Genomic DNA, 15,258 nt, shown 5'->3' with positions numbered 1-15,258 from the left:
AAAGGCAGTGACAAAGGAGACAAATACATGTTTCCATTATAGGCGGCTATCGTCCCAAAACAAAAATAAAAATCTTGAGCGCCGTCTTGCATTCGCAATATCCCTGTGGCGCGATTTAATGATCGCAGCTCTGTGCTGGGGATGTTCGCCTTCGTACTTTATATCCACGCAGATACTTCGTTAACGTCGAGGGTACTAGCACGGGGGCCAGCCTAGACAAGAGCGTCCCCGCAGTCTCTTATGTCGACGTGGCCGACGGCGGCGACGGGGCCAGCGACAGGTCCCTGCTGCTGGCGCTTGCACTGGCCGGGTCCAGTATGGGCTGCTCCTTCTCTTTACTCTTGCCCTTTGTGCGCTCGAAGTAGGGGTACTCGCCCTGGATGAGGATCTCGAAGTCGCGGTAGCGAATCTCCTTGCCCAGGTACGGGATGTAGATGCAGCGCTGCGACGGTATCACCTTGCCCGGCGTCATCTCGCCCTTGTGCACGTGTCGGCCGATGTAAATCAGCTCGCCCGTCGCGCTGCGGCCCGCTGGGATGGCGTTGCGTGGCATCACGCAACCACCCATGCGCACCTGCGGGAATGAGTTGATGGCTTTGAGTCCACAGCGGCAAGCTTCACGCACAGAGCTGTGCTATCGAACAGGCACTTGCGTTCCATCTCCACCAATGCGCTGTGAGGTCATAATCGTGGCGGACGACGTTTTAGAAAGTGTTGAATGCGCAACTATCGAGCGTCATCTGTGACAGCGCTCCACCAAGCGTCTACATTTCGCAGCAACAGTTGTAACCTCAATGGGCGATTTTGACAGTCGCGTAACAGAACGGCGCTCACTCACGGAACCCAAGTGGCTGCGAGATATTTAAAAGGAAACAGTAACGAAGGTGAGCTCACTGATAGCATATTGCCGAGGAAATGTTGCCGACTCTTTGCAAAAAGAGGAAGCGCCACAAACGCAGCCACACACGAAAGGTCTCGAATGTGCCTTCTCTGTCTAGACCATGGACTTTTTTTAAATGCCTTCCTCCTCATTCATTAACTCCATGTTCGAGGTGTCTAGTATAATGACTGCTATAATCCCTCAAAATATTTCTCATAGTTTGCTAAAATCGGTAGCTACAGCTGCGCCGAGGCTGTATTTGAAAAGTACCGAAGGTAAGTAATGCCTTAAGCACGTGTCTTCAGCAATCCAGATGTACCGCCACACAATATTCAAGGCACCACACTATCTGATACTGCCCGAACAGCTTTGAAGTTTTGATTTTGAACACCGCTCGCTTGTTGCGAGATGAAACAGCAGTCACGTGAAGGGCGTCGCTCACCCACTGGTAGTTGACGGAGGGCGCCTTGACGAGCACCTCGTACACGTTGGAGGAGAACTCAATCTGGTCCAGCGAGACGAAGCAGACCCTTGACGAGGGCAGCACCTTGCCCGGCAGCACGTTGCCCCGCAGCATCACGCGTCCCACGTAGAAGCACTCGCCGTTCAGGTTCTGGCCCGCCACGAGCGCGTTGCGCGGAACGTTGCCGTCGCTGGCGCGTACCCAGTCGTCGGCTGCGCCAGAGAGCGCGGCCGCCCACCGTTACAGTCCGTGGCCGTACACTGTGCAATCTTCCCATATTTCCAAATACTGTACATCGGTAAGAGATAATAATCAACTAAGTTGCCATTAAAGACCATACGCATTAGAAACTACAGGTTCGGGCCCCCTTTTTTTTTTATTTAGAGCGAAGTTCTTAGAAGCCCGTACCCGGCTTGAGCGGTGTGCCTTGCCGTCGTTGGTGTAACCGGGTGCGGAGCGAAGCGGGTGATGAAAGACTGCGATAGCGAAGACAGCGCGATGAGGAAAGTGGAGGACGGCTATACTTCTGTTTCCTTTTCTCATAGTTTGTAGTGTGGTGTAGTAGAGCCCCAGTAAACCAAGTCACTGTGAATGATGGTGGCGCGCCGGCAACTCTCGACACCAGAGTAGCGCGCGCCGTCGTCAGCTCACCATTGACGTCATTCGTAAGGTATGCGTTGCTTGTCACTGATGGCGCCAGTGTAGCACGCATTGTAAACGCGCTGGCCGTTCGCCCGAGGCTAGGCTTATTGGCTGCGGAACACTGTGCGCGCTGCGCCAAGTCAAAACCAAGAGCCGCCTCCGTTCGACACTGCGTGTTCTGTACGCGGTCGCCTTCGGTGCGAGCACCGCAGCAGCTAAGCTCAAAAATCGCATTACCGAGAAGCGTAATCGTCGGCAAAGTTTTTTTTTTTGCTCGCGTCTTCCGCTAAGACGCCGCTAACTAGTTTTCTAGTGCACGTTGCTCTTTTCTGTCTTAGGCTTACACATCTTTCAAAGTACAATGCAATTATTCAGTTTATTTACAAGGTCTCTTAGCCTCAATGTTCCTCATTCATAGGTAAGAAACGGTTAGAGCAAAATAAACGGCCATTGCGGTGTCTATATGAAAAAAAAATGACTTTCTCCTCAAAAACATCTTTCACCGCTCTATAGTGTGGCAAAAACCTCTGCGTGTGGACTCTCCGTCGCCTGCAAAATTGCGAAAATGTCAGGTGACTACCCTCACTCCCTCACTAAAGCCAAGACTACTTCCGGGATTTTAAAGTGGCGTCGCTTGATTGGGAGCTGGAATCAAATGGAGATTACGCGGTGGCTTGAGGACCGTTTTTCTATTTCTGGCTTTAGCGTGAGTAGCGCGCACCCAACATTGTCAGCTAACAATACGCAACGAAAAAAACAAAACACTCAAGATGCTGCCTGTGCGAAGACCGAAAAGCATCGTCTATCTATTTGGAGTTGCCGCCTATTCACTGTTCGGGAAGAAGCCCTACCAACAGCTAATCCTGTTAAGAAATCCTCCCTTCTGACACGCATACAACAAGGACCATGGGTAACATAGTGCGGACAGTAAAAAGGAGTGCATGCTGGAGTCTTTTATTAAATGGGAGTCTTTCAAATGACACATTCGAATTCTATTAGGTGTCCCATAAATAACCCAGTTCATGCTACCTTGAAGAATATGCCGTCAGTACGTAAGAAGGAGTTATGAATTGAAGGCATCGCCGTTGTCGAGGACTGCGTATTCTTGTGCCGGCATAAAAACAGGGTGCATTCTTTCTGATATTGTTGTTCTCGATATGTCTACTTCCTTTTAAATGGACACCATGCAGTTTTTTTGTGTTGCCCCAGATCATTTACAAATGTCTCTAAAGGTACGAAAGTACACAAGGCCGAAATATTTTGGCGTTTAAGCTACCGGCTCTCACCAGTGTCCTGTAGGAGCGATCAGCAAAAGCCTGGAATAATTACAGTCATTGTCGGAGGATTTCGACGTGCCATTTCTTGGAGCGCAGCGCAAATTTGCACTCTCACGCGAAAACTACATGGCACGTACGCTCCATATTATGTCAAATGTAGTTTCTGGTGCGCGCAGAAGAAGCCAAGAATGACAGAGTGTGCTCTTAAGCGCCTAAAGACTGGACGCTTGGTAATACTTACGGACATGAAAAGAAAGCAGGTCCCTGTTCCTCGAGAAAGTGGTGCAAAATGTGTTTCCTTCATGCCGGCACAGTGAAGCGATGGTTTGAGAGTTCACTACATGCGGCCCGGAGGCATACAGGCCATGCCTGCCTTGCCTCCGCGCTGTGGTTGGCGAAATCTCACGCGTCGTAGAAACCCAAATAAAGGAGGCTCTCCGTGACGCTCTTCTGTGTGCCGAAGGGCGTCTTCATTTTCAGCTCCGTGCGGCGTCAGCCCTCGAGCACAGCGAAATAATGTGCTACAGCGCTGAGGCCATTGCTCACTCGAAGCCCACCAGCTATTCTACCGAGAGACAGCTTAATCGCGATCCGTCACGCAACGAGTTGCTTTCTCGGGGCGCAGTAGTGATTACAGCGCGCGCAATTACGCGCTAATACCGCAGCACGAGGACGAGCGCGCTATAATAGACTCGGAATATCGCGCCCATTCGCGCTTGTTGTAGCTTAGTTGTAGCGCTTTCTGTGCGTGTGAGGCGCGCCACTTGGGCCGGGTCCTCCTATTTCGGGGGTCGCTTATGTGACAAATGAACGCGGTCATGCGTTGCAGCCCATGGGTAAAGAGAAGCGTAGGTCATTCGCTCGGAAAGCGAGCAAAAAGAAAGCGTTCGCGAACTCCAAGCGTCGGTGTGAACGGCTGACCGTGATTCGGGTAAACTGACTACGACGGAACTAGCATGCATGGCGCTTCTGTGTGGCTTTAGCGCCAACGCTAGCGCCGCACGATTCGCGGGATTGCAGATTTTTCGGCGACATCGCCGTCCGTACAGATTATTTGTTAATTTTAGACACTGGCACTGGAGTCGCTCTTGAACATGCTGCTATCGCGCTCACACTCGCATTATTCATTTCATTAGTGAAAGTATAGGACTATTAGATAGGTAATCATTGTTGCTAAAACACTCTCAGCAATTCTGGTTTGTTTGGTTTATGGGGTTTAACGTTCCAAAGCGACTAAGGCTATGAGAGACGCCGTAGTGGAGGGCTCCGGAAATTTCGACCACCTGGGGTTCTTTAACGTGCACTGACATCGCACAGTACACGGGCCTCTAGAATTTCTCCTCCAAAGAAATTCTAGCCGCCGCGGCCGGGATCGAACCCGCGTCTTTTGGGTCAGCAGCCGAGCACCATAACCACTGAGCCACCGCGGCGGCTCTCAGCAATTCTGGAGAAAAGCATTGAACGGGAAAGACATTTTTAACGGGAAAGAAACACAATTTTTTACATGTTGTAATGTTTAACTATAACAATCAGTATATCGGCAGGTCTGCCATGCGCAGGCTTGCATTTCTTCGCTATTAAAGTTTTTGCGACCGTAAAAAGTGTTCCGCATTGGTTTTCTAATGTGGTCTTAACTGCTCCATGCGAACGGTGACAAACTTTAAGAGAAGGATCTTGCGGCCCATCACATAAACGGACCATTGCCTTAAGGATTTTCATAAAAATACGTAACAATTTCCGGTATTCAAAATTTTTATCCAAGAATGTTGGACATGCGAGAAAGGCAGTTTGCTACTTTTGTGACGATGATGCACGACCAGTTACGGCATCGACGTGTTATTAGCCACTAGTCGTAAAAGAGGATATCGAAATTACTGTTCCGTACAGTTTACGCTGTTGTCCTTTTCAGAAGAACATAATATGTCTCAGGTACTTCCGGTTCACTTGCCTACACCAAAGAAATATTGTCATACTAATATTCTGAAGTGGTCTGAGGGTGAGAGTGGTAAATAAAATTAGCAATTTGGTGAAAATTTGAAATTGTCAATACATAACTTTTCGTCTGTCTCGTGGCAAACTTAATAGAGAAGCATGCAGCAAAAAGTTTTAAAATAATTTTTTTTTATGTGCGGCTGTTGAAAATTAAGCGATTCGCCCTTCAGATTGCCCAGGTGCTTCGCAAATTTTGTGGGTTTTAAACGACGAAGCACTAGACCAGAGATGGGAAAATCAAAGCTTTCGTTAGTTTCAATATTGCGTTTCCCGAACCAGCTTCCGAATTGTCATAACTGATCTAATGACTAATCTGAACGTTAATATAAGACTGTTCACAAGATGTCTGCATAATTTATTGCAAAATTAATACAATAGAGTATCATCAAGTCCTTAACAACGCACTTGAAACTATAACTAAAGGTTGCACCGGCTGGCAGATGATACTTAACGCTACTAAATTTGCTATTACGACAGTTTCCAGGAAGAAGCATAACTCCTAATTTCAGTGCACTATAAATGACGCCACTTTCTGCAGTAAATAAACTTAAGTACCTTGGCGGACTAATAACCCATGACCTTAGGTGGAATGCTCACGTGGATGGAATCACCTCAACAGCTCTAAAACAACTCTTTTTTATTAGACGACGCCTCAGATTAGCCTCTTTTCAAACTAAGCTATTAGCCTATAATGATTTAGTTAGATCTCCCCTTGAATATGCTAACATCGTTTGGTTTCCTTATACTAATCGCGATATAACCAAACTTGAAGCAGCAAAGAGAAAGGTAGTCAGATTCATATTTAGTAAATACAAAAAAAACTGATTCGCCTACTGAAATAATGAGAGCAGAACGAATCAAATCGTTGCGGACTCGCGCTAAACTCGCGCGGCTTAAACATAGGTTTCAACTAATTAATCGACATATAAAACTGGACACCACTAAATATATTTCTCTCTCCGATGCAAGATCAAATTGTCATAAACATTCACATGCTCAGTTCGTCAGTGATTATCATTTTAATATTGACTACTTGAAATACTCGTTTTTCCCGCTAGCAATTAGGGCATAGAACAGCCGTAGTCCATCCATCACTAACAGCTCATCACTGAAAAAATTCAGCATTGCTCTTGACATCATGTGCCGGTACTATATTTCGATTGCTTTTGTTCTGTTATTCCCATGGTTAGGTAGTTTTTTTATTGTGTAGAAACGTTTTATTTCACCTATGCAGAGTACAAAAACTACATATGCCATGTCAATGGCTTGGCAGTGTACGTTCATAATATTTCATGTTTACTTATTGTCTATATATTCTAATAGTAGAATTATTTTCCACATTTTTAATTCTTTGTATAATATTGCCTGCACTAGCCTTATTTCACGTATTTTTTGTTATTTACGTGACAGCTTTGTTGTATTAGACTCGTACCATTGGCAGTATTAGTAGATAAGTAAATAAAAGCAAAAGCATACAAGGCGATAAACTGGGTAAACGAGGTAATACAGTTCTTTTTTTAAAGTTAGACATCACTCATCCGTTCAGTGCATCATAACCAGTTTTCTTTTGTATGAACCCTGAGATCATAAAGAGTGCAGTAAAGCTTTCCATATTAGTATGTACAGGAGCAATACATGAAGGTTTTTATTTTGAATTAAAAACATGAAAAACTTTTTCAAGTAAACATGCACGCCGTAGTTTATTTCCACAGCTGGGTATCTAAAAAGTAATTCATAGCTTTAGTGCACAGAACGGGGCTTGGTGGACATTGCCAAAAAAAAAAGAAAAACTCGTGTACTTTGTCCTTATTTTTTTAACGCCCCCGGAAGAAGTATACGAATCTTCAGTTTTAATTAGTCAACAACTAAACCAGCCAGCTCAAAATAAAGCGCAGTTTTCAAATCATCAAAGAAATTACGTGCCGATCACAAACTGGGTTACATTTCGGTCATACATAACGCAAATAGTCCTAATTGCCGCGTACCACTTTTAGCAGGCTATGAAAGCACTTCTGCTGAAACACGAATGAATGAATGAATGAATGAATGAATGAATGAATGAATGAATGAATGAATGAATGAGCGAAAGAACGAACGAAAGAACAAAAGAATGAACGAAGGAACGGGCGAACGAGAGAACGGACGAACGAACGAATTGTTTATTTAGAAAGAGGCTGGAGGCACTTTGATAGGAATTGTACTGTTAAGGAAGGGAAAAGTAGGGACCTATTGATACATGGGGGGACGTCTTGGGGGTCTAGCCACGCTCAACACTATTTTGTAGTGGCCACTTAGCTTGCCGATATCTTCCCAGATGCCGCTAGCTCCGGCTGTTGTGAATGCAAATTCCTCGCCATCGGTGGGAAAACGATGCTTGGCAACGAGGTTGTCGCGTCCCTTGTGGAAGTCCTAGGAATGTCAAACTAGGTGGTACAGATCAGCACGGCATATACAGCCGCAGTACGGGCACTTTATGACAACGCCTGCATTGCCCCCATGATGCCAGTGATGGCCGATAAGCCATTGACGGCTGATGTTAGGTGTCTAGGCGGCGTAGGCGACGATCTTATTAATGAAGATCTGCTTAGACGTATGAGAGCAGCTTAGGTAGCAAGGTACCCGACGGTGTAATGGCCTTGAGTCGAGCTCGACTGCTCTGTTTGGCTCGCTCTATATTGCACGCCAGGAGAGCCAAATTGTTGGACACATCACTAGGGTCATCGGTCACGGCCGGGTGTGCCAGCGAAGGAAGAGAGAGATACTTTCCCGAACAGCGTTGTGAGCGGGCTGGTTCTCGTCGTCATCGCCCGTGTGTCCAGGGATCCACGTGAGGCGGATGAGCACGTTGCGCGTTGAGGGGGCTCTAATTATAGAAATAACCTGCTGTGCGACTGGGCGCGTCGAGAATGGATTGTGGGGCTAATGCACGGCTTCATGGGAATCACAGGGTATTCGGATTTTGCGCGACGTGTCAATTTATAGTAGTGTGTTACCGGCCAGGGCGTTTTTCACCTGCAGGAAAGCGCCGTATATAGTCAGCAGTTAATCTCCTTTATGCACCCATCGGGTACTCGAATAGTACGGCAGCCACTGTAGTCTAGTTTACACGGCTGCGCCATGCCTTTTATATGATATCGGCTAACCGGATTGCATCTATTTATATTTCCTCCTCGTCGTATTCCTCATCAGTGGCCGTGTGCCAATCTAAGCGAAGCTTTTGACGCCATTTGTGCTCCGGGTGGAGCCGTATGTCTGCAGCGGCCGAGGTGTGCACGAAGCCAGGGCGGTGCCGGTTACCTTCACAATTGATCGGTGAGGAGAGTGGGCGCGCCCAGCATTCAAAAGTTCGTCCCCGTTTCGTGCAAGTTGTGCCTGTTACATGTCGGGTTACGGTTTCGTCAATAATGTTGTGCATAGCAGGAATGGCCGCAGCCGAGATGCGCGTGTGTCATGGTAGTCCCGCTATGATGCGCGACGTGGCCATATACAAAACGAGCTCACACCTTTTTGTTCCGAAAGCAACACTACGTCCACCGTTTCGCCTCTTCAGCGTGGCCGCACTTTCGCCGTGGCGGCGACTCCACGAATGACCTTGAGCCGTCGCCTAGCAACCGCAGCAGCTCCCGCCGCCGGCTCCGCCAGCGCTCGCTTAGTCAGCCTAACCACGCCTAACCACAAGCGAATCCTAAGCGTAGCCAGCCAGCCGTTGCTTTCATAACACAACCTGGTTGAACCAGGGCTACACCACTGGCATTTTATTCTAAACAAATCCAGTGGTAATCACGTCGCGACGGATAGCTTGTTTCAAGGCATGGCTGTCGTGCATGGAATATGTCGACGCTTCGCTTACAGCGTCTCCAGCACAGCGGCGGTATCCCAAATGAAGCTCAGTACATTCAGCTCCTCACGTACTATACGCCACCCAGTAGCACGGAAGTAGCACTGCTCTCTTGCGCGTTGTGAACTCCAAAGCGGCCCACCTGGAAAACACTCTCTAATGCTTGCACTAGACATAGCCCTCTTATGCTTGCATTCGAACAGTGCAGTTCCTAGCTGCAGCTTTAACACGACTGCGAGAAGAGTGTCCTTGGCTTACTTCATGCTGGAGCTGCTGTAATGGGGAGGCAGAAACATTTACTCGGAACATAATTCACCTTCTATCGGATACCAGGCCACGCGGGCATCGAGAAGCCCGTGCTACTGTCGGTAATTCTGCTTCGCCCTCACTCGACCCCTGGCACTAATTCAGCGACTAAAGACTCAGAATTTTTACGTAGGTACCTGAACGCATTCACATGTTTAACGGTGGACCACTAAGAAACCCTGAACTCACTCAATGGAGATCTCTCGGCACTAGAAGACGACCCTTTACCGGCCTTCCGGGAATCTTGTAATAAGAGCACGCGTTTCATTTCGTTAATGTTCGATAACTATAAGCTTCAGCACAATAGAGACAACGAAGGCGAAGAAGCTTAAAGTAGTCACAATATGAAATGAAAAACTATGTTCGCACTTAATAATGAATTCTGTTTACTTCTCTGAATTTGCAAACGTTTTGTCCGTGTTTTTGGTGTGGTGGAAAACCATTCAGAGCAATATAAGAAAGCGTGCTTCCACTGACATTTTACCAGTAGCACTTGGTTATATACTAGTTCTTTCTTCCCTTCAGCATTGCCGCTGCATGCAGACACAGCAGAGGCGGAACCTTTGGTCGGGAAGTTAGTAGGAGAAAGTATACAGAGCACAGGTGCTGCGCGAACCTTGCCTCTTTTGCTGTGTGCACCTTGTACCTTCAGTTACAAGTTGTCTATTGAGCGCTACAACTTAGTCACATTTGACGAATGGTTAATCGTACACGCATTAGATCAAACGGGCGCATCAATGCCAGAATGTAATTGAAAGCTGCAAAGTGATAAATTAAACTCGCCTAAATACCAGGCAGCTCTTACAAAGCAACACAGGACAAACAGCCTTCACATACGATGTCATAGCGATGCGCCTTGCTCGAACTTTTTGAAAAAGTGGAGCCACATTTAGTGGTTAGCAGTGTGTGCGAGGAAAAAATGTATTGTCACTGCTATGCTATCAATAAATGGGATTCATTTACCACTACACTATTTACTCTTCTTTTAACTATGGTTCTCATGGCAAGTTACACCGTGTACTATTGTGCAGCATTTCGCGATGAAGTGAACCATAGCCGCACCGTTATTATTTGCATCTGTACTGAAAACAACACCCCCGTGATAAAACAGAAGTAGGGGAAGCGTACGGAAAGCAGCACATGTATGCATTTCACCAGGAGCAGCAGAAGGCGTTCAGCACATGCGACAATGTGGCGAAATGGGCTTGTTGGTAAGGTTAATACTTAAAAGAGCGCGAAAGACAGAACAAAAGAATGGCTTGTGGTGTCTCCTTCTTTTGTCCCGTCTTTGGCGCTATTTCAAGTATGAACACGCGACAGCAGTACACACTAGTAGTGACAGCGCACCAGACGCTTCCACATGTCCATAAACAGAAAATTCAGGTGCTTCAGGTAGAGAATCCATTAAAGCGTGCGCTAGACCACGAAGGAGGGAAGTAAACGTACGGGCGCTTTGAAAGCCGTTCTGTTGATTACGACCAGCGATACTATTTGCAGTGCAGAAAAGCGGTGTCACTATGGTCAGGACGACGAAACATGCACTTCGTTGCATACGCTACAGCAGCTGGTTTGGCATAACCAATGCACCCGAAGCGCTTCAGAATTTCGAGCGGCATGAACCGACAGCTTAGTGCCTGCTGTTCAGAATCGAGGACACGACTAAGTTGCGAAAAACTACAAGTTGCTGCGTGAATGGCAGTGGTGCTACTAAAGCTGGCATGAGAGCCGGCCGGGGCCGACACTCACCGGTGGACTCGGACGATTCGTACTCGGACTCGCTCTCAATGTTACGGCGGCAGCGGTCCGACAGCGACAGGCCGGACATGCTGGCGTCTGGGTTCACCTTGGACTGCTCGCTGGAATGGGACCTCAAGCCAGCCGCAGGCGCGGCCATTCCAGCGCCGGGGCCCCGCACCTCGTCTTCATCCTCGCCTCGAAGAGGCGCCATGGCGCACATGTGACTCGATGCCGCTCTCGATGGCACTGCCGCTACGGCCGTTGAGAAACGCTTCACACATAGCTCTTAAGCGCTCTAAAGGCGGCCATCAGCTGCAGTCGTTGCTGCTGATGGCCATTTAAACGGGAGCACCAAAGAATGTGAATTGCGTTTCTCTGATTTTATAACTGGTCAATTTTCACATTCGAAGGATGAGAGAGAAGTTTAGCCGTGTGCAGGGTTACGAATCAATTTGAACCTGCTGGGGTTCTTTGATTGGGGTTGATTGCGAAGCATTTATTTCGTCAGGAAATGCGAAAGGTGGCGACCAGCCCACGGCTGACAGCGATCTGAGTAGCGCATCCAATGGCCTGCTTTCGAACGCCCATGTCTGAGCTGACCATACGGCCTCCCATTGCTCGAGAGGGGGAACTTGTATTAGTGATTCTGATGGCGGCTCCACTTTACAGTTCCGCAATATGTGATCGTAAGCGGCTAAATAGCCACATAGTGTACATTCCAGGTCCTAATCACCAGGATAGAATTTTGGTAGTAAGAATCGAGTCTGAAGTCGCCTCCAGGTGGTCCCGTGCTCCTTATCAAAGGTTTTGTCTGGAGGAGGGAAGACCCTCCTTTCTAGTTTAAAGTGGTTAGTAATGCTCTAACTACCGCGTCCTCTGCTCGGCTGAAGAATACTCGAGTTTTGATGTGCGCTGCTTCGTTACCAGAGTTTCCCGAGTGAGCCGGAACTCTTAACAACTGAATAGTTGTTTTTTTTTGTTTGACCCAATAGGTTCATTGCTGCCTGAGAAATTCTCTCACTTCACTACATGTTATTATACAAGCCGTATCAGGCTTGATCAATAAACATGTATTGAAGTGTGAGTATCGGAGGGTTTCAGGATTTCGCGCTAAGGGCGCGGTTGTGTGCCGTGATAGTAAACGCAACTCGTGGCGTTGTTTCGCAGTCACTGAGCCACATTGGCAAGTCCTTTCCACGTTCTTAGATACAAACGGTCCGGTGCGGCTAATGTCAAGGGCAACAGCAGCGGGCAAATTATGAAAAACTGTACGCGACTTGGCGATAAACTATAACTGCGGTTAACGATCACGTGGTCCCATGTGTATGCAAGATTGTATCAATATTTTCCAAAGCAGTTCTTTGCCCGCCTTCCTTCTCCTGTTTTCTAGAAATAATCAGAAATCGGCGCAAGGTTTGGAAAGATTAGGTGGAAGAAGCGGCTGGCTTTTCGGTGATCAGCCTTGAACATATGGCCCAAGCAAGGGGGCCACATAAAAAAGCACGTATGAAAAACCTCAGCTTTGCTGCAGTGTTTCTCACTCGACGAGCAGGCTCAGGGACACGGAAGCGTTGAACTCGCATTATAGGCATTGAAAATCTAGCCTCTCGTATCAACGGGCTAAGGTGTCTGCGACCGGCGATGCCATCGCACCCTTCTTCTCGCTCGCTGTAGGCATCGTGCGAAATATCAGTGCCCCGCAGCATTACTGCATGATTAGCATTTTAAAAGATTGTGAAGTTCACTCAGGGAGGCCTGTCTTCCTGCAATTCACACCAAATTTTCAATCTCCCAGAAAGAGGGTTTGTAATAAGGGAGTAATTACTCACTGGCATACACCCCAGCGCAGCCATACGGCTAAAAAGGAAAGCTAACAGCCTTCTTATAAACTTCGTAGTAAAAGAAAAATTCGTACTGTCGCAGTAGTCGTTCTACCAACTAAGCTAAGCGGGACGGCACGATTACGGTAGGGCGAGAGCGAATTGTACAATAACTCGAAATGGGAACAGTGTTGGCCAAACCAAGAAGTGCTTTGGTTTGATATATGGGGGTTTCACGTCCAAAACTGACTCCGTCTATGAGGGACGCCGTAGTGGACGGCTCCGGAAATTTCGACCACCCAGGGTTCTTTAACGTGCACTGACATCGCACAGTACACGGGCCTCTAGAATTTCGCCTTCATCGAAATTCGACCCCCCCCCCCCCTACACACACACGCGCGCACGCGCGCACACGCACACACACACGCAAGCGTACGCACACACACACACGCACGCACACACGCACACACACGCACACGTACACACACACGCACGCACGCACACACCACAGGGTGTTTCACCTATAATTGTACACAATTTTTGAAATAGTTTTTTGTTTAAAAGAGCTTTTTTTGCTATAGCATTGTCAGCGGGGAAGTACACCAGAATATAGCTATGATGTACTATCTAGCAGGCTGGTTAACTAATGCTGAGTAGTTAACTTTTTAACTAGCACCGTTAGACTGCGTAATTATTGGCAGGTGTGTAGCCCAGAGCGAGTAATACTGATATGAGTTTTTAGAATCTTGAAAACTCAATTACTCTCGGCTCTGTGGGCAAACAAATTTTGGCTATTTCGATGACTCACGTGAACTGGAGAAGTTGCTTTGCCTCCAAGCTTCTCGAAAGCACCTGTATTTTGGCGCAATGTTCGCAAAATTTCTTGGAACACAGCGCCGAGGTAACCCCGTTTTCTAAATTCTACAAACTGATATGGCTGTTACTTACGCCGGGCTACACGCCTCTCATTAATTAAGGAGCCTAACAGTAACAGTTAAAAAATTAGTTATTCAAAATTAGAAAAGCAGCCTGCTGCTTGCACGCCTTAATTGCAATCTGACGTACTTCTCCGCCTACAATCCTGTGCTGAAAACAGCGCTCTCGTAACTCAGAAAGCCTATATTTAAAAACTGCATAAAGTCTTAGTTGAAACACCGTGTCTGTGGGCGTGTGCGTGTGTGTGTGTGTGCGCGTGTGCGTGCGTGCATGCGTGCGTGCGTGTGTGTATGTGTGTGTGCGCGCGCGCGTGCGTGTGAGTGTGCGCGCGCGTGTGTGTGTGTGTGTGTGTGTGTGTGTGTGTGCGCGCGCTCGCGCATATATATACACACATGTACCGTCTTTATCAAAAGTAACCAGGCTGCATGGTTTGCTTCTAGCTTGTATAGCGGAGCCCTTAAGGTTAAAACGTGTTGGAAGGTAAGAAGACCCGCCAGTCCTTACCTTTAACGACCATTTCAGCTTCAGGGAAGCTGTAAGGGCTCCACTATACGAGCTAGAAGCAAACCATGCAGCCTGCTTACTTTTGACAAAGACTGTACGTGTGTGAGCCCTCGGGCAGTGTTACTGTGTGGAGCCTGTAGGGTTATGTTTTCCTTTGCCGGCAGGTATCGGGCCACACACGAGCTTTCACTCTTACCTATCGTATTCTTCATTGACGGCGGCGATCTGAAATATTTTTAGGGCTTTCGTTTACACGCTTTTCAAACCTTCCACTAAGAATTCGTGCTTTGGTATATTTAGAATACACTGTAGCGCAGCAAAACACGAGGACACAAGAGACAAGAGACGAACACCACGAGCGCTCTCGTCTCTTGTGTCCTCGTCTGTTACTGCGCTACAGTGTATTCTAACTATATATCAACAAGCCCAAAAAGCCACGCTACTGGGTTAGTATATTTGTTCAAATGTTGTGTTGAATATCAGCCACCACGTCTTCGTGTTTAGAAGAGATCTTATGCGAACAGAAGTTGGGTAAATAAGGCAATATACAGTTCTTTTTAGATAAAAAAGGGGTGGAAAAAATAGGACCGCGAACATACACGTGTCACGATGTTTTTCGCGGACCTTGCGATGGGCTGCAATTGTATACACATGAATGAGACGAAAAATAACCTATTAAGTAACTTGAATATGCCAGCTATTGCATTTTGCCACTGCAATGGCATCAGTGAAATTGGAATAGATATGCCGCGGTCCCATTTTGAAATGATAAGAATAACGCAAACGACACGGAGAACACGAAAGTTATTATCTCTTTTATTTCCTCTTTTATAGCATTATTATATAATTTTATTATGTATATT

General features: G+C 47.2%; 1 protein-coding gene across 1 annotated transcript; it reads right to left on the bottom strand.

Annotated features, from left to right (window-relative positions):
• Positions 1-238: 238 nt before the first annotated feature.
• Positions 239-11,346, bottom strand: LOC149344343 (pfs47 receptor-like). The gene is made up of 3 exons (XM_089542606.1): positions 11,145-11,346; positions 1,323-1,555; positions 239-574 (listed from the first exon to the last, which is right to left on the bottom strand). Exons 1-3 carry the CDS (start codon positions 11,344-11,346, stop codon positions 239-241), a joined length of 771 nt encoding a protein of 256 aa, XP_089398732.1.
• Between the last annotated feature and the right edge of the window lie 3,912 nt (positions 11,347-15,258).

Source organism: Amblyomma mixtum, chromosome 5, assembly GCF_055824585.1.
Source record: "Amblyomma mixtum isolate Tamu chromosome 5, ASM5582458v1, whole genome shotgun sequence".
Lineage (NCBI taxonomy): Eukaryota > Metazoa > Arthropoda > Arachnida > Ixodida > Ixodidae > Amblyomma > Amblyomma mixtum.
This window is presented reverse-complemented; position numbering and strand designations above follow the sequence as displayed.

Bases quoted from the DNA above. Each gene is read 5' to 3' on its own strand.
- LOC149344343 (XM_089542606.1), bottom strand. From the start codon at position 11,346: ATGGCGCCTCTTCGAGGCGAGGATGAAGACGAGGTGCGGGGCCCCGGC. The intron at 1,556-11,144 runs GTGAGTGTCGGC...TCTCTGGCGCAG, and splicing joins CGAATCGTCCGAGTCCACCG to CCGACGACTGGGTACGCGCC. The intron at 575-1,322 runs GTGAGCGACGCC...TCATTCCCGCAG, and splicing joins CCTCCGTCAACTACCAGTGG to GTGCGCATGGGTGGTTGCGT.